The 25,520-nt window shown below is 39.0% G+C and overlaps 3 protein-coding genes across 6 annotated transcripts in view; 1 reads left to right on the plus strand and 2 right to left on the minus strand.

The window, feature by feature from the left end:
- Positions 1-9,340, minus strand: part of ehmt1b (euchromatic histone-lysine N-methyltransferase 1b) — a 34,322-nt gene extending 24,982 nt beyond the window's left edge. The window contains exon 1 of one of the 4 annotated variants that reach the window (XM_067574855.1): positions 9,150-9,340. Coding sequence is in view for 3 of the 4 variants with exons in the window: in XM_067574852.1 (XP_067430953.1) it covers positions 8,643-8,714 (72 nt within the window). In the remaining variant the exon portion in view is untranslated. Of the gene's footprint in view, positions 1-2,301; positions 2,413-8,402; positions 8,609-8,642; positions 8,742-9,149 lie in introns of those variants that run through there. The other 3 variants (XM_067574852.1, XM_067574854.1, XM_067574853.1) reach the window with 3 other exon arrangements.
- A 5,682-nt stretch (positions 9,341-15,022) lies between these two features.
- On the plus strand, positions 15,023-18,330 carry ssna1 (Sjogren syndrome nuclear autoantigen 1). The gene is made up of 3 exons (XM_067573859.1): positions 15,023-15,334; positions 17,052-17,251; positions 18,087-18,330. Exons 1-3 carry the CDS (start codon positions 15,283-15,285, stop codon positions 18,177-18,179), a joined length of 345 nt encoding a protein of 114 aa, XP_067429960.1. The 5' UTR covers positions 15,023-15,282; the 3' UTR covers positions 18,180-18,330.
- A 224-nt stretch (positions 18,331-18,554) lies between these two features.
- Positions 18,555-25,520, minus strand: part of tprn (taperin) — a 30,654-nt gene continuing 23,688 nt past the window's right edge. The window contains exons 2-4 of the mRNA XM_067573858.1: positions 24,343-24,544; positions 23,226-23,350; positions 18,555-22,201 (exon numbers count right to left, since the gene is read on the minus strand). Of these exons, the coding sequence (XP_067429959.1) occupies positions 22,139-22,201; positions 23,226-23,350; positions 24,343-24,544 (390 nt within the window). The 3' untranslated portion in view covers positions 18,555-22,138. The remainder of the gene's footprint in view (positions 22,202-23,225; positions 23,351-24,342; positions 24,545-25,520) is intronic.

Raw genomic sequence — 25,520 nt, forward strand, 5'->3', positions numbered from 1 at the left:
TTTAGTTCCTTTTTTCATGGATTGAAGAAAGCCAGTCACAAAAAAAAAAAAAAAAATACACACACCAGGCTCATCCCTCCCCCTAGTGGTGGAAAGTGGAACATCCGCACAGGAGAACAGAAAGGAGAGGGGGGGAAGGGAGGCAGAGAAGGCTGTCTGCAGATCTCCGCCATTTCGCAACCAGATTGTTTACTGACAGTATGCGGCCATTGCAGCAGTTTTCCACTAGATGGGGAAAGTCTGGAGGCTTGTGGATGGGAATATGGGGGCTGCTGAGAGAAGCTCCAAATGTGAAGCCAAGGCTAAGAGTGCTGATCAGAAGCCTTAAGTAGCACATTAAAAAATGGAAAGATGTTAGAATAGATCAAAGCTTCAGCCAATGGTTCAGAGTTTATATTCAAAGATTGGACTCTCTCCTAATACAGCAAATAAGCTAATTAGAAATACGGTCTTAACAGATTATAACAGATTTTTATACTGCTAATAAAATATTCTGATTGTTCAATCACCATCTTGACTGCCTAGAATCCCTACGACATTATATGAAGCTGGTATGTGACAAGGCCTGGACCTCCACACTGATATGACCTATCTTTAGATCTACTGCAAGAGGCCTGAAAATAAGTCAGAGCCACCTAAATACAAAGCACAAACAACTTACACAATCAGCTGTTAGACTGCCAGTGACAAAATCAAGGTCCCAACACTCCAATGAGATTGAACAATAAAAAAAAAAAAAGTACACAACTGCACTGCAAACTGCCAAAGTAAAAAAGGATGAATTCCTGATCATCTAAAGCAGTGGTTCCTTATCCTTTTAAATGAAGCAGCGGCTATTTGTGAAGCCTCGTCTGTGAGCTGTGAGCAGTTTGACCACAGAGAGGTCTCTTGTTTTGTTTGAATTATTTTTAGAGGTCTGAAGAGGTGAGACTATGAAGTATGTCACCGGAAAAAGGAAAAGATTGGAGGGAAGTCAGAAAAACACCTGATCTTGTGTTAATTCTTTCATGTTTCTATGTTCTTGCAACCCCTTTCAGTTGTCCCGATCCCGAGGCTGAGAGACACTATTCTAAATGTGGTTCTTGACTTTGCATTTTCTTAAAGCAAAAATGACAAAATATGGGGCTGTGATCACAACGACCCCAGTTTGAGTCCAGCATGCCATCTCTCCTCTCTCTTCTAATTTCCTGTCAGCTTTTTACTTTGCACTATCCAAACAAAGGCAGAAAAGTGACTTAACATATGCCAGTTATTTACCTTCCCAGTGACTCATTATGCAAACTGATGTATCAACACATGTAAGGTCTAACCAGACAGAAAGCAGAACGCTGGTAGACATGGAATCTAACACCACAGCCTGACAGGCAACCTTTAGATTGATAATCACTCAGATAGTCACTGCAGCCATATGTTCCAGTATACTCCTGATCACATAGCTTCAGCTGCAAATACATTTAGTCCCCAGAGACCTCATTATATACTGACCATGAGGGATACACAGAGAGCACAGAGGAAGGATAAAAGAAGAGGTATGAGGAAAAAGACAAGGTTTGTTCTGAGTTTAGAAAATCTACCGTCAGGGTAGATTCCAGATCTTCAGGAGGTCAGACTTTTCTTCCCGTATCAAGGCTGAAATCGTATTTCCTGTTTAGTGATTGCTCTAAATACAGCTGTTGTGCTAATCCATGAGGAGCTCTCTCCCAACAACAGCATCCAACACGGCAGACTCAAATCTCTCTTTGATACAGCAGCACTGCTACCAAAATAAAATAATCATCGAGATCAAGTCCTCGATTTCAGGAATCAAGAGCAATGAGGTGCTGATAAAGCAGCAGCAAGTGTCTCAAGAAGCACATCTTACAAACTGAGAAACCATCTCAACGAGAAGACAGCAAGAGCTCAAATCAATTGATTGTAATTTTAATAGAAAATGGCTAAAAGGAGCATGGAAGCAAGACTGTGCATCTGCTCAGACCATTCAAAAGCAACCAAGGGTGAAGAGTATAAAGCTAACATGTCTTTTCCCTTGTGTGCCTCCAGGAAGCATCATACCTGCTTTCTTCTCATGGCCTCCATTGAGAAGAGGAAGGCGTCAGAGAGGCAGTGTGTGCGTGAGAAAGTGAGAGAGAGAGAGTGTGTGATTGAGAGAGAGAGAGAGAGAGAGAGAGTGAGAGAGAGAGAAGGAGAGAGAGAGAGAGAGGAGAGAGGGAAGGGGGAGGACAGAGAGAGGGAGCGAGCGAGAGAGAATGTGTCGAACAGATTGTTCCTCTTTTCCTTTTCTTTCCCCGCATGCACATTCACCTCGCCGGTCATGTGACCTGGTGGCTCCCTCTGTCGGTCTTCCTCTTCAGAGGGTCTCCACAGAGCATGCTCAGTCAGTTCAAACTGTAGCACCGCTCCATTTCTTTAAACTGGAAGACCTCACTGAAAGTGAAGACATTCATTGGAACAGACCTGCCGTACAAGTCATTTATACACATTTTTTAAAATCCTGCACATACCCTACACTTCACGCCAATATGTTGATGTCAGTTGTAGTTTTTGAAAAAAAAAGGAGCAAGAATCACTCACTCATCGTTTTATTACAAATCTTTGGGTTAGATTGTGTGTGCTTTGTCTTTCTGTTTCTCAATATTGTAATTCTACGACAATCTCCGGTCCAGTTATTGTTGTTCTTGCCTTTCTGCCACATAGCTGGTGTGCCTGCACAGCCACTTGAGGAGCACCTAGGGAAGGAGGAAAGATAGTAGAAGTAGAAGAATGAAAGCCCCAGAAGCAAACTGGATGTCAGCGAGGAGCCTGAGGAGCCAAACTTTTTCCATTTTTCCGACATCAGTCCGCATCCAAAACCTCTCAACAGGAGAATCTTTTGTCTTCACTGAGCCTCAGGTCAATCAAGGCAGCAGCAAAACACAAACCATGCCAGCCAGGCCATGCACCACATATTAAGTCACAGAACAGTCCAAGTTGTCAATGGGGGAAAAGCCTCAAAAACAGTTGCAAAAGCAACAACAAAAGGGCCAGAAGAGATAAACTGCAGCACTATATTACACTACAAACTTCCACAGGAATATAAATGTAGGAAACCAGCTTAGCATAAAGGATCTTTACAAAGGCTTTCTGTTGCCCTCTGGTCTTTGTACTTTATGTGTTCCATTATATATTTGGTCTACATTCTAGTTTATGTATACATTCAATATATTATTTATATTTTAACAGTGCTTCTCATTATTATTTTAATAATGTGTCAGTTATTTTCAATCAATTCCTTGTTTTGTCTGACCAACAGTACAGTGCAGAATCCACTGATCAGAGAAAAAACAGGAAATCCTCATATTTGAGGAGGTGGAGCCAGTAAATGTCTGGCATTTTTTTGTTTAATTAATGACTTAAATACATAACTTATTATAAGAGTAATAGAGGTTTGTCATATTCCAAAGGGAAATATGTTGTCTCCTCAGGGGAACTCATTAACATAGGAACGCAGATGTATAGATGTCGGTGGCTTCTCCTGTTTCACAACATAACAATGACAACCTAATCCTGACACACGAGGTCAGGTTTATCAACTTTCAGCAGTCGCGGACGAAAAAAGAACATAAGCACTTCCCTTCAACCATGGCTGAATTGCAAGAATGTAAAACAAACAAAAAAAAAAATCAGACAGATATGCAAGAGAGATAGTAAAGCCAACGGGGTAGTAAAGAAAAATTTACAACACAATATATACAGGAACAGTTCACTATGTGCTATGCAACAAACACAAGACACAAAAAGAGGCCATCCATAAGAAATGACAAAACCTCATCCTGTATATGAGAAAACCTGGAGCCTGTGATGTTATAATGAGAAACTCATTGTAACTACACCATAACAAATTCTTGTGCCCATTTGAGCCTATTAGAGTTAATGTCTATATACACTGTAACCGAGTAGATATGCAACATGATTGTAAAGATTAAAAGTTACACAATGCAGGCCAGATGTCTTACTTAATAGCAACAGGGACAACATACTGAAACAAAGCAGATGACAGACTATCACAAGGCCTTTCCTTTAGCAATGCTAACAGCCACGGTATGCAGCAAGGCTCTCTGAGTATCAGTGTTGGTCTGTCTGTCGCTTTGGTCCAGACTGAAACATTTCCACAACTAAAGGATGGACTGCCATGACATTTTGCTTAAGACCTTCATGGTCCCCAGAGGATGAAGCCTACTGAAGCCTTTGGTGATCCCCTGACGTTTCCTCTAGCACCACGACGAAGTTAACGTTTTTAGTTTAGTGTGAAACATCTTGATAGCTAACGGATGGATTGCCATCAAGTCTGGTACAGATATTCGTTGTCCCCAAGATAATTAAGCCCTAATGATTTTGGTGATCCTCTAACTTCCCCTCTAGCACCACAGCAGGTACAACATAGTCCAAGCAAACACACAGAGACGAAAGAGAGCATAGATGTGGAAAATAATTACTTTGACTATGGCTTTTGATGTCTTGCAATGGGTTTGCAGCCCATTAGCAGCGGGGTCTAAGAACAATGTTGTTATTCCATCTGTCCATCAAACACTTTGGCCGAGAATAAAACCTCAACTACTTTGAAACAGCTTTAGTTTCATTCATGGTCTTCAGAATAGGATTCCTGATCATTTACCTCCATTTGACAAACACTTTATGACAAAGGTGTCTCAAAAACTTAAGTCCAGATCTCCATAAAATTTCCTTTGGAGATTCATGACACCCAGAGACTAATCTCCAAAATGTCCAATAATCCCAACGCACATCAAAATCTAACAAGTAGATTACCATGAAATTTGCTGAGCACACACTGTGTGGATATACTGTTTCTTTGGTGAACCCCTGACTTTTCTTCTAGTACCACCACAAGGTTGACATTTGTGGTTCAGGGTGTAACACAGGGTGCAAAATTAACTTTTTTGTCCACCAGCCAAATGGCTAATGAATGTTCAAATTTTACCAGCCACTCAATTGATTACCTTTTTTTTTGGCTGGTGAGTGAAGAAAATCTACCAGCCACTTGCATATTTTACCAGCATTTGGCCAGTGGCTGGGGCTAATTTTGTGCTCAGTTGTAATATCTCACCTTTACAACTCTACAAAATCTACAACTATTAATGGTGGCCATGAAATTTACAACAGCTATTTAAGGTTCCTAGAGGCCGCATTCAAACGACTTTGGTGATATTCTGACTGGTCACAGTTACAAGCATAGATGGTAATATATCTACTATACTACTCTACTATAACATCTACTTGATGGATTGGCACAAATTTGGTATAATTGATAGAGATATTCATGGTTCCCAGATGATATATTCTTATTACTTTGATGATCATTTCACTTTGACTCTCTTCTATCACCACCATGAGGTTGACTTTTTTGTTCTTTATTGAAATATCTCGACTGTTACTAACTAGTGGATGGATTGCTATGACATTTGGTACCAACATTCATGGTCCTGGAGGATGAATTATAATAACTCTGATCTCCTGACTTTTCATCTCTGCACAGGGTTTTTTTAAAGCCTGGCACTGTGGGATCAGACAAAATTCAAAACAACAGTGCGGAGCCACTACCATGGCTATAGACTGTAAAACTAGAAACTAACTGGTTTGAACGAATTGTTGTTTGACCACATGTGGCCATTCCTGTTCTCAAATGGCCGCATTGAAGGCAAAGTAAAAAGCCAGCTGTCAGAGGGGGGAGAGGCAATATGCAAGTATGGAGATAACGACAAATTTTCCGGCCATCTCTCCTGCAAGGCACTCATAATGTTGCACTTATTTGTACACACGAAAAGTAGGTGGCTCACTGGTCTGTGGAACCCTTGATGTCTACACTTGTTTTGTCACACCAATAAAAAGTTTTTAAAAAAAGAACAAAAAAACAAGTAGAAAACAGCACATGTGCTGTACAGAAGTTTTAATAAAGAACAGTCCCATTCAGCTTTTCCTGCTCCTGCACAGACTACTCTTCAAAAATATCTTATGTCAACAGATTTTTCCAGTGATCAAGCAATCTGCATCATATCAACTATACCTGATGAAAAATGGTTTTCTACAGATATATATTTATGCAATTATACACACATTCGCAAAATATGTTTGTTTCGTGCTGCACCATCAGAACCTGGGATTCGAGGGAGATGCCTGAGAGTACATGACATCAGCTGGATGGTATCTGTCGCAAGGCCATTTCACCTCAACAATGTACTTTAACCACAGCGCCAAAAGTACTGCTTGACATTCAACCAAGCCTTTTCTCTTGCTGGGTCTTGTGTCTGAATGCACACAGTAACTGAATGCTGAATGAAACACACACGTACAGGACCAGTGACCAGGAAATTAGAAACACCTGTTTAATGTAATGCAATACTGTACAGGCGCCCTGCACTTACTACTACCTTACCTCAAGCTATAATCTATACCTTTTTACTAAAAACATGTTAGTTATTAGTACAATAAATTATGTAAATGATGTCATTTGCATGGCGCAGTGTTAACAAATAAGGCTGGTACATTTTCTGTGGAAGGACATGCTGTTAATGTGCTGCAACTGCTGTTTGGACAATGCAAATGTAGTCTGTTCAAATAAGAGATACACAGGAGGTGACTCACTCTCCACTTCTTTTGTAATTTCAAGCCTAAAAATCAAAAACATAACATGAACTTTGGCAGCTGGCACACATTTAAACTTTTGCAATGTCTGATTAGAATAAACAGCAGACTTTGTTTATGATGTTAAAGGGTCTGTTCATTATCCAAATCCAAATCATCCAAATATACTATGCCTGGTGCCCAGCCATTAGTACTGCAAATAATAGTTATTTTCAATGATCTGTTAATTACTTATTATTATATACTATTCTGATTAATCAATGAATCCATTGATCTATAATATGTCCATGAAAAAAGGTAACGCTTGCACACTTTACCCCGAGCCTTGAAACATTGTCCAGATTAAACTTTTGTGGCTTGAAGTAAGTGCGCAGGCGTTACTTTTTTTCATTTAAATTGCTTTCTAATAGCCTTGCACCTATACATGATGTGCGTATAATTACTCTCCTTCAGCTCTATGATATGTCCAACCAAGAGTGTGAAACCCATAGATACTACATTTTTATGTCAATCACAGTATTATAGAGCACAGACTAGTTATGCAGGCAATCAGCCATAGATGTCAACAGTTTTCACCGGATCTATTTCTTCGGTCGCTCCTGTTAAAACTGATCACAGTGAGGCCTGTGGATTACAGGAACCCTATTTCTGGAAAGATATGTATCTCAGTCATTTCCCACTGTTTTGCGCACAATGAAATTCCATTCACCTCCACTGTATTGGAGCAGAGCGGAGACATTTCAGAAACAAAAATCTGAAAATATCAGCAGATAAAACTAAAATTATCTGCATGGTCAGATACAACTAGAAGTATGTAGAGAAATGTGTTTTTCTGATTTTGGTGATTAGACCCTTTAAGGCCACCCATTATCTATATGTCAAATGCAAAGCCATATCACTCACGACAACACCATGAATTTCAACGGAAGTGGCTGTGAACCTTTCTCTGCTACTACCCCTCCAGACTCTTTGAACAAGCAGATCTCATCACAACGCTGATGGAGCGACCTCTGCCGAACAACACTGGATCCTTTCTCTCAAAAGAAAGAAGAAAAAGAAACAAAGACTAAAGCTGATACGTGTGCACACTTCTATACTAGTAAAATCGGTCCATCTTTACTAGTGAAACCTTACTAAAACACAATAATGTAACTTGTTACAGTTAGCCTTAGAGTGCCTTATACCGACTGAAAGCCATGGAAACAACTGCAGATAGCTGACAAAGACAACCACACAACAGGAACATATTACTTGATAAGTGTGATGTGAAGAATAATGATGCAGAGAGCATCAAAGCCGGTTTAATATGTTTACAGTGGGAGGTTGTAAGCAGCCAAGCCAATGCTGCCTTCATTTGACTGCATCAATTATCATGTAGGAGCTAACATACTGTACAGCACGCAGAAGAGAACAATATCAGCCGAGCATTAAGCCGTATTGTTCCATATCACATAGGCTCCTGTGTCGTTTTAAGATGTGAACCTCAAGGATCAGTTTTTGTGTCGATTTGAGAAAGTGTGCCTAGTCTGCTAACTAGCACAGCTGCTAGCAGCTAGCTAAACAGCAGTGTATAAATTAGCCACCAGTAAGCCGGTGACAAACAATACAGCTACGCCGTGAATAATGTCGTCTATAAACGCATGCGTGTCCATCTGCGGTTTATTTGGAACCACTAAACCTGGACAGAAGCAGGACAGTGACATGAGCCTGGACCATGAATGACTAAAAACCCCCCGGAGCAGAGCTCACATCCCGCCTGCACAGACCATTCATGTTCCCGGGCGCAGCATCTTCCTGCACACTCAGTTGCCCTCCGTACGGCACAAAAGCAAGGGAGCCCAGGCTGGCAGCAGAGGCAAGTTACGACAAAACCGACGCCTCCACACCGACAATTCTCCCGCTCATTTACGGGGTCACCGGCTGCCGGGGCGCAACACCTTTTCCGAGACGCGGAATACAGCGAGAAAGTGAAACAAGCTGGCCGTAGATTAAGCTCACACACTCACCTCGGTTCCTACCGAAGCCATGGTGCCTGGACGTAAACCCCGCCCACCCGCGATTACGTCACGTTTATACATTTGCAGGCGATGTTAATACCACACCTGAGAGTTGGCTATGATATGACAGTAATAATAATAAATATAGACGATAGTAGCGATTCCGAGGTTCAAGCCAAGACAGACCGTTAGAAGTTAAAAGCTTCAACAGCCTAATTAAAATATCCACCAAGTTTGGCGATGTTTGGACAAACTCATTGATTTATGGCCAAATTTGCACCAGGCCCATGCACGTGTTTGTAACTGGTGGCGCTCCCTACTTAGAGATTTCAAAATAGTTTTACACACGTAGTCCAACATTGTAAAGAAACATATTCTGCGAGTTTTGTAATGATTGGATAAACAATTTCTAATTTATAGTCTGATTTGTATTATGCCACGCTCATTTTTTGCATTTGTAGCGCCCTCTAGTGGTTGATTTCAATGAAACTTTCAGGGTGTGCTTCAGGTACTTACGTGGACATATCCTGCAAGTCCTGTGATAATTGGTCCAATGGTTGTTGATTTTGGTCTATTTATGTGCTGAGCCAAGCCTTTTTGAAGTTCATCTGTCAATATCTTGAAAACTAAATAAGATATCAACAAGATTTATGAAACTTTTGATAATGATCCACAGAAATGTTGTTGGTAAGTGGACCTACAGTTTAGGAGATGTCAAAAATGTATTTTTAAAAAAAATCAAAATGGCGGAAAATCTATCAAGGCACAAATGGGCGTGGCTTATATGGATAGATTTGTCTGGTCCCACGGAATCCAGGAAAAAAAGAATTTTGTATGTGAGACTTAGTGTTCAAAAGTTATAGGCCAAAACTCGGTGTTAGCGCCACCATTAGGCCGATTGGGGTCATATTTCTTAAGCAGCACTTGCACAAAACTTCCAATCAAAGGGCAAAATCTCATGGCTCTTGCATTCACCAGCTCACAGGAATTTGTGAAAACATTTCTGAAGAAACATAATAATAAACTTGACCCTTTGGGCTTGAACCCCTAATAATAATAACTGTGATAATTGTAATAATGTACTCTATCTTGTTACTTCTGTGACTTTGCTGTCATACTTTGATTAATGAACAGACCAAACCTCTATTTGTCCACTTTAATATTATACTATTAATATTATATTTCTCCAGTAATAATCCTTAGATATTATATAAGCATACAGACTATGTGATAACAGAAAATATTGCAATTAGAAAATACAGAGGACAGCACAATAAGTAGCCTAACTAAAGTATTCAAACATACTGACTCAAATAGTACATCTAATACATAAAGGTGCTGCAGTCATCCTTTAAAGATTTAAAGGTACAATCCATTATCCAAATGCAAACAGAATTGTTGCCCCACCACCAAATTCAAAACACAAGACTGGAATATGCCATCCTACATTATCTGACAGATCTTTCAATCCAAGGATAACTGATGCTCTGTTGTTGTAAATATTATTAGTACGACAATATTGGTGTAATCACAACTGAACCTTGTCTTGCATTTGGTGTTCCAGTTCATCCCAAAGGTGTTGGGTGGGTCAGCCGATTTCTTCCACACCAAACTGAAAAAAATCTTTATGGACCACACATTATGCTTGGTGGCATTATTATGTTGAACCACTGTTTATTCTAAATGCTATAGAATTAAGATTTCTTTTCATTGTCATTCATGATAAAAAGCCCCAGACCAGAAGATAACAGGTCTATTTCACCGTTGATGCAATGAAGGAGAAGGTTAACTATATACAGAAACTTGCATCATATATTCCCAGTGTAGTCCTGAATAAAGATTCTGATTTCACCACAAAAAAACAAAAACAAACAAAACAAAAAAACCACAATCATCCAAACACATCAAGGGTAAGAAAAGACAAACACACAAGTTTTGTCTTACACTTTTGGGGTGAAGAACCTGTCAGACATGGTGCTTACCCAACCTGAGAAGAATGTTTTCACCAAGGGGCGAAACTGGTAACCACGCTGTCTGCCAGTGGTAGATTTCATCACAGCCACAGACTTAACCATCAGGAACAACAATTTAAACAGAAACAGGGGCAGAACAGCTTAGAATAAAAGTATGAGCCGGCTTCTCCAGTACAATGACCCCTTCTTCACCAGGAAAGCAGTGAGGACTGTAATATCACCATCTTCAGAATCAGGTTTATTCGCTGAGTAGCAAGTACAAGGAATTTAGTGTGGTCTGAATGTCAACAGAAAGTGCAATAAACATGAACATTAAACAAAGATTACAAAGATTATTAGATTAGACAAAGATATTAGATTACGCACTACTCAGTGACACTATGTATGAAGCACCGAAGAAAGATCCCACCGATGGGTTTAAGAAGAAGGTCACAAACTATCTACAACAGTTGGAAAAAGTACAAAGCCATTAACCTTTCACTATATCACTGTCCTCACCCCCTGAGAAGCCACTTCATGCATGTATGGAATCCCCAAGACACACAAGGAGGGAGCCCCACAGAACCCATCATCAGGAACAATTTCAGCTCATTTGGTTGGTAACACTGCACACCACATCCAAACTCCAAGGACTCTGTCAGAATGGTTCAAGAACTAAAACTGGACCATGGTGTCCAACAGGATGGCCTTCTTGGACTGTTCAGTGCACATTGAAGAGGACAGAAGCTGATATGTAAATTTACAGAAAACCGATTACTCTTTGACTTTCACCACCCACTGCAACACAAGCGAGGGGATATCAGACCCCTCCACCACTGGGCTGAGAATGTTCCTACAAGTACTGAGGCGTAAGAGAAGCAGCACAAACCCCTCGAGGAAGCCCTTAAAAAGCTTGTGGCTACCCAAACTGAACCTTCGTCAAAACAATAAAATGATCCAGTAAGAACACCACAATGACAGACAGAGAAGAAAATAAGAACAGACTCAAGAACATAGTCACTCTCTATGTGGCTGGCTGAAAAACTCAGGAGGATCTTCCACAAACTCCTAAGCAACCTTCCTCAAGAGTTGTTTTGATCAGGAGTGTAGGCTACAGTAGCTGCTACAGGTAGCAGCTAACTAGCTAATTAACAGGTTTTCACTGGTGATGTAATCAGTAGCAACTAAGTACATTTACTCAAGTACCACACATAGAATTTTAAGGTATTTGAGCTTTTTATTTTTTACTTTAACCATTTACTCCATTTCAGATAACCATAGATAACCAACCAATGATTGAATGATAAAAATTAACAGTAGCGAAGCAAAAATTGGAGAAAGAACTACAAACTGTTTTTGATTCTGATCGGTGGGAGAACACTTATATTGGATTAGAATAACAGCTTCATATGCCTGGAAGATACAGATACAGTATTTTGTTATGCCAGATAAATCTACTAAATATAATTCATCTGCATCGTAAAGTGTTGGAGAGAATGTGGAGAAGTCTAGTCCTACTTTACCTGTATAATTTGGTCCTGTGAAGTGTTAAAATCACAGTGGATTTGTGTTAAAAGGTAAAATTTCGAAAGGTCTAGTATAATGAGATGGAAATGGAGTAAATTAAAAACAAGGAGGAAATTACTTTTTGAAACAGGATGAAACATGATGGGCTAAATGGCTGTGCTATGTAAAACTGAAATCATGGATATAATGGATGAAATTAGGTACATGCAGATGGGTGGATCCATTAATATGTATATTTGTACAGTACAAGTCAAAAGTTTGGACACACTTTCTCATTCAAGTAAAAGGAAAGGTGTGTCCAAACTTTTGACTAATACTGTATGTGCATATGTGTGTTTATTTGGTTTGTATACATACATAAGAATGTACACAAATATTTTTTTTTATGTATTTCTGCAGTGAAAAAGATCTATTAATGTAAAGGCTTACTGGGCCTCTCTGCATTAAGGACACACCTTTCTTTCCATCACTTCTGTTTTATTACAATGATTTTCATTTTTGTTGTTACAGATCAGCTGCGCACCAACAACTGTAAAGTTTAAAACAAACAAACAAACAGAAAAAAAACATGATTAATGACAATTGGTGACAAGTATTTTAAAAAATGAGCAATAATTGTGGTAAAAATGACAATATTGTAACAATTTCAGTTGAATTACACTGTAACACTTCATATGTAACATTAAGCAGATTGATAACGGTTTAAGTTCCATGTCTTAGTTATTTGAGTCATTGACTTAAGTCATTAACATATAACACTGTTTATGCCTGAGATGCAGCTAACCTCAACAAATCATCCCTCTGCAACCTTTACTGTTTCATTTGATTGTGTCTGTATTAAACCACCAGATGTCCTCCTTGGCTTAGTCCCCCCCACCCCCCATACCAGTTATTCTCTCCACCTGTTTGATTCTTCTTTTCACCTGTGTTTATACCTACCTACTTGTTTTAATTTCTCTATCTTTTACCTCAGTTCTTGGTATTATGACTGGAATGAAATGAACCTGTTTAAACCAACAAATGTCCTGGGTCTGACTCAAGCAGGGGACATGGTCAGCATGCTTAAGCCCTACACCACCAGAACACCTCCAATTCTACTTTAATGGTTTGCTCCCCAGAACCATTGGTAAAAAAAAAAAGAGGTATATTACATTACACAGAAATACAATATCTACATTTCAGAGGGGAAATATTTACTCCACTACATTTATTGAACCGACTTTCCTGATCAAAACAACTCTTGAAGAAGGTTGCATGGGAGTTTTTGGAAGATCCTCCTGAGTTTTTCAGAAGACGGATATGTTACATATACAAAAATTATGGTTATTTTATAAAATATGATGTATTGTTATGGATTTAAATTGGTCCCATTGTCCCACATTGACCAACTACAACATGAAAGTATTGCTCATACATTAATGCATTAATGACAAAAAACAAAAACAACAATACAATTTATAACATTCTGCACAATAAGTACTTTTACTTTTGATACTTTTAGTTTCTACCACTGTACTTCTACTTAAGTATTATTTTGAATGCAGGACTTTACGTGCAATGGAGTATTTCTATAGTGTGGTATTGCTTCTTTTACTTAAAGGATCTAAATACTTCTTTCATCACTACATACTATATTTCTGACCTGCTCACTTCTATTTATGAAGAAACCACACCTCTCATCACTTGGAGGTGGTGGTTTTCTATCTGTAGCTGCTTTTTGTTAATCTGGTCCTGTTCTCTGGAACATACTGCGGGAAGACCTGAGATCTGTCCTAACTGTGTGCAGGAAAGCTGCAAAGACAAAACAAACTGAAAACATTTCTATTTTCATGCTGATGATTAGTTACTGTGTATCTGCACATGTTTGGATTTGTCTTTGAGTGGGTATGTTGCATATTTTAATGTAAAGCACATTGAATTTACCTGTAGTGAAATGTACAATAAAAATAAAATTGCTTCCTCTTCAGTTGTATAGCCTTGTGGAAAGTTATTAGTGTTTTTATTAAATACCAAAAAGAAGCCTGTATAGTAAAGAAAATTTAGTTGTTTTTTTTGTATCAGTATACTCACTTGAGTTACTTGGAATACTATTAGCACTGGGTGGTGCAATGTAATACTGTAATTTCCTTGAATAGTCTTACAGCACTTACGAGTATATTAAGTCCGGTAAGTTGTCATGCAGACAGGAAATTTTGTTTGTTTTTCATTTTTCATTTACTAGTCAGACTGCATAATAAGGGTTTGGAGGTTTCCTTCCTTTGGGTTCCTGCTCAAGCCAAGCAATCATTAAAATCACAGACAATCAATGGATAAATACTGTGAAGTAAGACTGAGGTCAAAACTATTATCAAAGAACAAATGCATATAATCTGGCAAGAATATTGGGACATCAGTGACACAAGAAGACATCTTTACAGTATTCAAAACCATGTTGGCATGAATGAAACTAGGCGCAGGGACCGGAGGGAGGAAATAGTCACAATCCAGCTGAGGATAGGACACACAAGTCACACACTTTACAGAATAGGTAAGCACCCAACTGGACTGTGCACTCACTGTAGTTAACCAGAAACCAGTAAACATGTACTACTTGTAACAGTTAATGGGCAACGAATTGACCTAATAACTGCATTAAAGGAAGCGAAACTTGATCTTACCTTTGGGAATCTGTTAAGGAGAGCCTAATGGAAGGTGATTAGTGCTTTGATTAGATACATAAAATAACCCTGTATATTAAACAGAATTTAGTTTTTTAGTTTGTTTTGTTCCAATTTGTTTATAGTTTGTTTTCTGCCTATCTTCTGTTCCACACTCCAGTCCAGTAGGTGGCGGTAATGCACCAATAAGCTGGTGCCAACGCCAATAAACACTAAAGAAGAAGAAGATTTAAAACTTAAAGTAGAAGAAGAAGAAGAAGAAGAAGAAGAAGAAGAGTTGTCTGGGAAACCAACCCGCCATGTACGAGCAGTTCATCTACAACACTTTCTGTGGACAGACGGGTGTATCTTTAGTTTTAACAGCTACTGTCTGACCCGCTTATACATCATACAGATACGATACAGATGACGAGCTAGCCGGATCTGCGAGTTTAGAGAACAAGTAGCTAACAGCTAGAAACTACAAAGTCACGGTTGAATCTTATAGTTGGGCGAAGCTAGCTGAACTCAGACATGACCCAACAAGCTGCTGCTCTGCAGACCTACAACAATGAACTTGTCAAGTGTAAGTCATTTGTTTTTTTCTTGTCAATACCTCAAAAGCGTAAGCTGTTATGATGCTAGTGATTCTGGCTGAGGAGTGTCGTGCCACATTTAGTTTCCTTTTGAATATCTTTTCCCCTCGATAGACCTCAGATATACCTCATTTTATAAACTGGTATTAGAAAACAAGTTTTTTTCCTATAAGCATATTTTTAGTATGTAATTTTAACTGTAGCTCGTATTCACTTTGTAGCGGAGATGTTGCTGTGATGCTTCTACTGCTCTAGTTTTTTGACTTACCAGCTTCTTTGACCAGCCGACAGGTTGCTGCAGTACAATCTGATTAACCTTGACAGATTATGCTGTCTATCACCTGGAAACCAGCCCTTAACCCTCCACAGACCACACCAGTGCAACCTGGGGCTTACAGTTATCATTTTACACTACCTGCAGGGTTATGCTCTCTAAATAACTAAATACATAAATAAATAAAGTACCGCCAAAACTACCCTTGTGGTCTCTGAGAAGGAAACATATTAACACTTGCCATCTGTCATTTGCTGGTTAATCTGTGTCTCTGCTCTGCCAGCCACTGTGGCAAGATACCAGACTGCATTTGAAGGTTATCTTCTACTTCAGTTATTAATGTTACATCTCATTACACAAGTATAAGAGAGTAAAAATCTTAGCTTTCAGCTCCATGACAACGCAGTAAGAAAACTAAGGAATATTTTAAATAGTAAAAGCAATAGTGATAGATAAGAGTGTAAATAACAAGAAGAGTATAAAATATAGGCATACGTGTGGTGTGCATGTGTCCCACATATAATATATGAATGAAAATAAAATTAATATTTTTATGGGTATATTTTTATGTGTATGTACAAATACGTATATATTTAGTAGTAAAGGTTAAAACTCAAAACAAACTACATATATACAAACTAAAACTGCAACACCCTGTTTGTTGAAGGATTACATTACATCAGTACAGATACACAGCTTTTTTTTTTAATGTTCAAATAAATTGTGCTATCACACTTGAAGCAGAATATGCAAATGTAATGCTATACAGAAAGTAGTTCATTAGTAATATTACTGCACATCTGTGAGTGCAGATTCAGTTTTTCAGATTCAAGTTTTATTGTAAAAATAAGACATTTTATAAATACCTGAGATTTCAATGCTTGATAAATACCTTTTTTAGGATGTGATTAATCAAATACTGTTGTTTTATTTTTTGTCGATTTCTCTTTATTTGTGTATAAATTTGTGTATTGTGTACAATATCTCAGAACTCAAGGTGATGTGTTCAAATTGCTTGTTTTGTCTGACTCACAGTCCAAAACCCAAAGATATTAAATGTTATAATAAAAAAAAACAAAAGTAGTAAAACTTCACCTTTGAGAAGCTGGAACCAGAAAATGTTTGTAATTTTTGGATGATAAATAATAAATAACATCAAAATTGTGGTCCAAAAGCTTTCTGTACATCAGTTAATTGCACTAGAATGTAGTTACTTTGTAGGCCAGAAATTGTACTCGTCACCAGAGTTTCATGTTAAAGAGTTGACGCATTAAAAAAAAAAAAAAAATCATGTGATTTGGAAATGTGCATAAGTACTACAATTTACACTTTAGTCTTAAAGTAAGAACCCGTCATCACACTGGCTCAACTGTTGCTGTCCTCAGCCCTCGCAGAGAGACTCTGGCAATCATAAACCTTCTTGTCTCGGTCAGGTATTGAGGACCTGTGCTCCAAGCGGGAGGAGTTGAACCGTCAGATCAAGCAGGAGGAAGAGGAGAAGGAACGGCTGCAGCACGACATCCGCGTCCTGTCAGAGAAGCTGAGCAGAGTCAACGAGAGCCTGGCACAGAGACTCGCCGCCCGCGCCACCTTTGACCGCACAATCGCAGAGACCGAGGCCGCTTACACCAAGGTGTGTCTGGACTGTCTTAACCTGATTTAAACTGCTGTTGTTCAGCAGCATTGAAATACATTGACTATGGGACACTGAAGCTTTTTGGACACTGATTGAGCCAAAAATATTTATAGTTTTTGGGGAGAGACAGATAATTAGAGTTTAGTGTTCAGGAAGTATGAAAATAGGATGCTCAATAAAGAGCATCATGTTTATGAAAGGGTTGAAACCAAGACTATCCAGAAAAACTGTTATGAAAGCTTTTATTTTCTTTCTGATTCACCTTTTATCTCTCAGAAAACATGTTTTTTTGACTGATGGCATCATTGTATTTCTTTCCCACATGACTAAAAACTGGAGGTTTTACAATCTTTTCAAAGGAAAATCCTAATTCTGTGAACCATGTAGCAAAAAAACAAACCAATAAAATGATGTGGTTTGAGACTAAGGATGATGGAAGGTCTTAAAAAAAACCCAACAAAAGTCAACCCACAGCAGCAGTTGAAATTCAACACAGGCACTGCATAGCTTTAGGGATGATGAACTCAATCTGCTGCATTTTTGTACCCCACTATTTTTCTCTTGGTTGTTTGTACTTTATAATCAATGACACACCATCTTGTTGTCCTTCTGCAGTAGTTTCATCTCACGCAGGCACATCCCACTTACTGATGCTGACCTCCCCGAACACTCAAAACAAACACTCCGACACTGCTCTTATTAAAAAACAACAAGACCCTTCTTTAACTTACTCTCACAGGACACACCACACTATCAGCTTGTGCTTCCTCTGCGTCTTAATATCTATACAGTATATTTCATGTGATTCCTTTTTTTTTCTCCCCTCCTTTAGATCTTGGAGAGTTCACAGTCTCTTCTCAGCGTCCTGAAGCAGGAGGCAGGAAACCTCAGTAAAGCCACAGAACCCCGAAGGAAAGAGCATTAATGGAGACGAAAGGTCACTGAACTCTCTTTTCGACCACAACAGTACACTTGACTCTGCACTTTTAATGCAGTTTATTCTCCATCCTGGACTATATGTAATATATTTGATTGATTTTATATATTCTTTATTCCAATAAATGTGTTTCTTAACACTTGCATGACTCATTCTTCTTTGACAACACAAATAACAGGCCAGAGTTTTAATGTGTACTTCTCTGTGCTGCCTCAACAGTCTCCTACATTAAACCACTTTAATGTTTTCTTTGATGTGTAAATGTTAGAAAGTCCCCCTGAAATGACACATACACAGTATTTCCATTTGTTCAAGTCTTCTATTTTATTGAGCTTTCATTTGTACAAGTATGACATCACTTTGTTTTTGTTTTTATTTGCCCAAATCATTGACAATAACTTTACAGTAAGCACATCTGCTGCGATGTAGATTTACAGACGAGGGGAAAAGTAAAAAGGGGGGAGGGGGGAGATGAGATGGAGCTTCTACCACAGAGTTGCTACAGTGTGACCAACACAAACTGCTCACTTTGCAACAGGAGGAGACAGATGGGAAAACACTGCGGGCGGAGTGTTAACACCACCGCATGTTACACTTCAGAAGTCGAGTCGTTTTCTGTGTCCTGGTAATGGCCATCATGAAAGTTCTTGCTGGTGTCATTTAAGACGATCAGTGGAAATGACCCACAGTGAACTCTGCCTCTTTGGTCCTTCAGTTCACAGAAAGACAGAGAGAAAGAGAGAAAGAGGAAAAAAATAGATTCCCACAAAGAGTCGATTTCCTCTTTGTGGTGTTGAAGGCAGCAGTTACCACAGATGGATCCACAGGCTTGTTATGTGACTGCTCCACAGCAGGTCCAAGTCAGGTTTCTTTAGGCCAAATTAAAGGACAATACCAATGTTTTTTTTTTTCTTTTAAACTACAAATCATGTATACTTTACATTTTTGCTAGTTTCAAATGCATGCCATACAGTTCTGTGTTTTTCCAACTGTTTGGAGCAGCCATTGATTTTTTATTAATTTCCTTTGGTATGAAGATTAGTAGACTCTTGAAACTTGCTGGAGTTGTGTAATCCATAACAGAGACATCAAGCCTGGATTTATCTTTGTTGGTTACATTACAGTTGTACGGTCGTATACTGGTATGGTAGTATAGTTTAAGTGGAGATTAATGTGAAAGGTCTGCAGTGTATCATAGGGGCAGCTGTTGAACCTCTTTTATGGTACTGGCTGAAATGTGTCAGTAGCACCTAGTATTGAGTATTTACTTATTTTCTGTTCAGTCCATTTCTGATTTAAAGGAAAATTTTGCCAGATTTGACTTTTGATTTAGGTAAAGTTGTGTTTAGTTTGTCATTTTTGAATGAAAAAGTAATATGTTTAAAAAAAAACTCAAGTAGATTTTCATACCATAAGAAATAGAGTGGAAACCAATGGACACCCTGAGTGGTTACACAATAAAAATACATTCAAACTTGTAAAACACAGCAGCATGATTTACAAAGTGGTTCACAGTAAAGTATATGATTTGTAGTAAATGGGCTAAAACATGAAAAATCACTGGCATGGTCCTTTTAAAACTACTGCATATCAGAGGGTGAGAAAACAGCTCGAATGGATTTGTCAGGATGGAGATGAAGGCCTGGACCTGTGTGGAAAACAACACGTGCGCTACTGCTTGTGGTCACAGCGACAAGGCCGACAATCATAAGACTTCTGATGCAAGGCTGTGGCAAACAGAGTACAAAAGTGGTAATGGCATTCATCGGCAGTGCATTCATCGCGTACAATTGAAGAGTTCTATTCCAAAAAATATCAATACCTGAATTTCATCACTCCAGTCTGTATAAATGTTATTCTTTCAACTGACGTACAATCAATTGTTAATAAGAATATGTCAATAGTGGAAATGGTTTTGAAACAAAACTCTTCAACTAGACTTCTTTGTTCTCTTAAGTGCACATTTCCTCTGTCGCCTACTCTGTTCCTTCTCATGAGGTGCAAAACAAAGCTAAAAGCATGACAGTGCAAAGACATTTAACATCCAAGACTCCAGACAAAACACATAATCCCCAAATTCTTCAGACAAAGACATAATATCTCGTCTCCTAACGACAAAATCCAACCTTTGAGGACTGAACAAACTTCATCTGATTTGAGAAATGAACAAAATGACAGAAAGAAATAAATCTTTGATGATTATGAAAATATGGTAGAATATTGAAACTGTACAACAATACTGGCCGAAGGGGAGTCGATCCTGGGAGTGTAAAGAATGAATGTGAGGCTGTTACAGCAACACTTTAATCAATTGGCATTATGAGTAAAAAAAAAAAAAAAAAAATCATCTGGAAACTTGGTGCGTTCCTGTATATAAAAAAATCTGAATTTTAAAAAATCATTACATATTCTTTCAAACACACGCAACCTTGCATTCGCTCTCACAAACATGCCATATTATGAATGATCACAATCAATTCATTACTTCAATGGACCAGCTTCTTTCTCTGTGGAATGTGAAAGTACATGAGGTCCGACTGGAAAGAAAAAAAACAAACAAACGTCCGATGGGGGTGTTCAGTCTGAACGCACCCTTCCAGTTCTTTCCACACCAGCAAATTCGCCTTTACAAAAAAAAAAAAAAAAAAAAAAAAAAAGAGTACATGAGCAGGTCTCAGACATGCAAACTTCAACTTTAAGCAGGAATAAATACACGAGGAGGCAGAGAGAAGGTGTCGGGAGGTCTAACAGCGTTTTGATAAACAGGATATACAGAAACATTCTACAGTATGATGATATTTTGCTGTACGTTTGTCACCAGCAATACGGACATACAGACATTATTGGCCAAGGTCACTTCTTCAAGCATTTTAATCAGAAGTCAGAGATGCTACTGATTGACGGAAATCTTTCCCCGGGGGTGCATATTTATATTTTTCCTCCCTCGTCGCAGAGAAGGGGAAGTGTGTTGAAGTTTGCTTGCCGTTAGACTCTTCTACCAAACGTCCAGCAGCTTCAATACAGCATAGTTTGCCAGAAAACATACAAAAAAACCCCTAAAAGGCATACAGAAGCTTTACAGTAAAAGAACCAAAAATCAAAACATGCAGGTACAAAAACAAACAAAAAAAAAAGACTACAATTGTGGCACCCTTTTACCATTTTTTTTTTTGTTTTTGTGTGTATGAGTCTGCCATTGTTCTACTTGTATGCAAGCGGACACGTCCTCCAGGTCCTACATTTCTGGAGAACGTCCTAATGACATGTTTCCATGCTAACACTGAACTCTGTCACCGTGGCGTCGCCTACACGTGGGCACTGGCGGCTTCCTGTTCTTTTAAGGAGTTTGGTCCCCTCGCTTTCTGCTGCGTTCGTCGATATCTCCCAAACAACCTGAAGCGAATGTGAGACGCAGACGTGGAAGCAGGAGAATCACAGGAGAGGCCGTCTGAAGCCAGAGAACAGAGAGGAAGACGGACGTCTCTCCGGAGTCCGACGGTCGATTTGATTCTTGTCAGATATTTTGTTAAGTGAGTGAAGAGGATGAGGAAGCGGGGAGGGCTGACAGATCAACTGTCCAGGATCATCAAGGGGCGGGAAAGACAGTCCAGCTGCTTTTGGATTGGTCGGAGCTTCGGGTGAGGAAGAAGGTGCGAATCTGATATCGGTCACCTGGAAGAAAAGCTGTTAAACTCTTGATATGCTGTTGATAACGTGGCGAGGAGTAGTGGTACCGTGGCAGGAAATCAGCCCAAAAAGAACCCAAAACAAAACATAAAATCAACACTGTGTTTCCTGTCTGATCAGGAAGATGTGCTTGGAGCCGGCTGGAGTGTGTAGAGCTGGAGGCAGTTTGGGCCCAGGTGTGGAGGTCCTCGCTGGGCTCCGGCTGCAGTCTGGTCCCGCAGGTGAGGTACTACTGTACAGCTGATTGGTCCGACCTTTGATCAGAAGTAAAGAGCGGGCTCGCTGCTGTAGTCAGACAGGGAGGAGCTGTCTGCCGGCGTGAGCTGAGGAGAAAAGACAAATTCATGTTGTTTTCAGCAACATGATGGTGATAGGGTGATATACTGTGAGAGATCTACTACTTAGATTTTGGGTTTGCTGTTTCAGCATTTCCATGTATGAACAGGCTGCTACTCTCACACTCAGCATAGGAAACTTACAGTTGTGACTTGCTCCAGCCAGACTACACTGATGTTTCTGTCCTGTCCCTTTTGGTTTTGTTCATTCTGTCTTGTTGAAATGAGAGACATGTGTAAATAGTTTTTTTTTTCATGCTCTACAGGTAAAATAGGATCACTTGTACTTGAGGAGGGCCTGCTGTTTATATATTTGTAAGCAGAAAAAACTATTTTTGTCTCTCATTCATTTTCTGCTGAATCTTATTTTCCACATACATGGTTCCTGCAGGATTCATGACCTAATGATTATTTTAAAGCCTTTTTAATGCTACTTAGAATGGAAAGTAAGACTAATTATATAACTGTAAAATATTAGAAACTATAAAAAACTGATTCTGATAGTATGCATGACTGGTTTTACTTCTCATCAGCAGAAAATTGCTCCAAGAAAAGACCCCTGAGTCTGATTTAAGGCATGAAACACTACATTTAAATCATTGATCCATCAGTAATCTAATGGAAATAGGTCCTGCACTACCAAAAACCAAGACATAAAATTGGAACCTGCAGTCATTTTCATACAAGGAATTGCTGAAACAACTAGTTCATCAATCGATTAGTCAACTGACAAATAATCAACAAGAATTATGACAATGAATTTTTGTTGTTGTTTATCAATCAAAAATGCCAAACATTCTCTGTTTCCAGCTTTTCAATTGTGAGGATTTGCTGCTTTTTCCTGTTTTATACCATTGGAAATTTACTATCTTTGGGTTTTCAACCATCTTTAATTCTGAGTTAGGACTGGAAGTTGAAACTGGCAGCTCCTATTTGAGAGGCAACACCACCTGGTACTTGACTCTAATACAGAAACTGGAATCTGCTTTGACAAATATGAGTTTTCTCTCACCATGACTTCCTCTGTCATCTGCGTCTGTTGAGAAGCGGCATCTTCCTGGTAAACACTGTCTTCATGTTTGTGTTCCTGCCAGGCGCTGAAGTCCACAGCGTGCTTGGGAACGTAGCTGGAAAGGTCTGCAGACCAAAAAAAAAAAGACAGATGTTATTTACATGTGATTAAGCTTTTTTTCTGCATGTGCTGCAAGTGTTGGTTTATTTTTATCTTCAGCTTTTACAATGATATGGTTTTCCAATGTGTTTGTACCTTCCCCTTTTTGCATTAAAAACAGATATAGATACAGATCATTGAGACATAATTTATGCATTTTTCAATGGACAGGACACTGATAGTCCACCTCACATTTTCTCAAACGTAATTCACAGTATGTGCAGTAGGGGTCTCTGTCATCATATGTAATCTCTGCTCGGTTACAGTTGCACTATGCACATGATGGTAGTGTGATCTAATAATGAAGCGATGACTATCAACTCTAGTTTTGTGTTTCCTTTAACATGAGAAAATCTTCAATCACATTTACTGTCCTTCAAATCGAAGTCTCCCTCTCCATCCTTTTCAGATCTTTTCTAGACAAATTCTCTAGCAGATTATATTTGCTTTATGATGGTGAAAAAGGTCTGAAAATCTGCAGTTTTATGTGTATTTTCTATGACTGTCCAACACAAAGTGGGACAGTGGCTGAACTAGGAGGACACATACAAATATACAACAAAAGTGGACTCAAAATGACTACAAGATGAACTGGACACCTCTGTGACATAAACAGCTTCACCAGGCTGCTGTTTAGGGCAGGGCTTCCATTTGTACATTATGTATGTATGTATTTTGTAGAAATAAAATAAATCAGCTCAATCAGTTATCTTCCTCCCTTATCGCTGTTCCCATCTTGCAAGATGATTTTACAGCCACATTGTAATTAATTTACAACAAGATGAAGTTAAGAGTTTCCACTGCCTTGCTAATCTTTTCACTTGGTCAACAATGTTTCCACCACGTGGAGTGCTGTCGAGATATATTCCTCTGGACCAAAGTGCGGGGCAAAAACAACAAAACAAAATGAACAGTGCTTGTAAAAACTCCACCCCACGTTTGTTTCACGTCATCTCACCGTTGCTGTTGGTCGTGTGCGAGGACGAGCTGGTGAAACTGGGTCGAGGGATGTGGATGCGTCCCACCATGCTGGGCTGTTCGTCCGCCGCCTTCTCGTCCTGCTTGTCCTCCTCGTCCTCCTCCCCGCTGTCCCACACGCTGCTCTCAGACGGATACTCGTACGTGCTCTGGAGACTCGACTCATTGAAGGAGATCTTGAGCTGGAAGAGACACAATTTGGGCAAAAATGTCATGATTATCTATTATCTTTAACATGTTATTGTTAATATTATGACAGCTTTGATTTGGCAAAAGTGTTGCTGTCCTGAGAGTGTCTGATAATTCATAAAAACCAGAGGGAAACAACAAACAACACAAATATTAGCAGTGGATAAATGACATTATTTTTTCCATTCTTGTTGTAAATGCATAGTAACGCTGATTTCTCCTGGCTCCATATCTTGTTTTCACTTCATTGGCACCGCAATAAGGAAAATAACACCAGTCACCAGCCACACGCCAGTAAATACTGGCCGAGGTTCATTATTTTTGGCAGGTGCCCCGTTTTAGAGTGAGTATCTGATTGAAAAAATCTCCCTGGCTAGCAACAAAGAAAAGGAGACAATAAAGTTCAGTCGTTTCATGATAGGAGCTATTGTTCTCAGGAAATTTATTTCCCCCAAAGGCTGCCGACTGTTCTCACCTCAAAAACTTATCAGCCCTTTTCAGAAGTTTACTCGGGGCCGGTTCAAGCGTGTCTGTGGCCTATGAAAAGTTTGACCCCTCCCACCCACCAAACTATGCACAGCAAGAAATAAATACAGTCACACCCTCATCCCCAAATTTAGTATAGTTACTCCAAAATTCAGCTGTAAATTACTTGATTGACAGAGAAATGTTAACTCATGGTCTTATCACTCTTTTTACCACATTTCTCAGTCTTCAACAGTGAATGGATTTTGCTCAGTTATAAATAAATATACATTTCTATACATATGTCACATGATTCCAACATAGCCATCTCCATGACAACTGAGCGAACGCCATCCACTGATGAAAACTGTGAGACATAGAGTTGAAAAGTCTGGAAAAAGCAAGTAAATAGACCTTGAACTAAGATTTTGTTTTGTCAAATTTCACTGTCAACCCAAATAACTTTATTTTGAAATTTTATTCAATTTCAAAACTTGTTACAGT

The sequence above is a fragment of the Thunnus thynnus genome, chromosome 19, assembly GCF_963924715.1.
Source record: "Thunnus thynnus chromosome 19, fThuThy2.1, whole genome shotgun sequence".
Classification (NCBI taxonomy): domain Eukaryota; kingdom Metazoa; phylum Chordata; class Actinopteri; order Scombriformes; family Scombridae; genus Thunnus; species Thunnus thynnus.

What these genes read in the sequence shown, in the direction of transcription:
- ssna1 (XM_067573859.1), top strand. Translation starts at nt 15,283, where the DNA reads ATGACCCAACAAGCTGCTGCTCTGCAGACCTACAACAATGAACTTGTC. An exon ending in CAACAATGAACTTGTCAAGT is followed by an intron (nt 15,335 to 17,051) that starts GTAAGTCATTTG and finishes TGTCTCGGTCAG; the next exon opens with GTATTGAGGACCTGTGCTCC. An exon ending in CCGAGGCCGCTTACACCAAG is followed by an intron (nt 17,252 to 18,086) that starts GTGTGTCTGGAC and finishes CCCCTCCTTTAG; the next exon opens with ATCTTGGAGAGTTCACAGTC.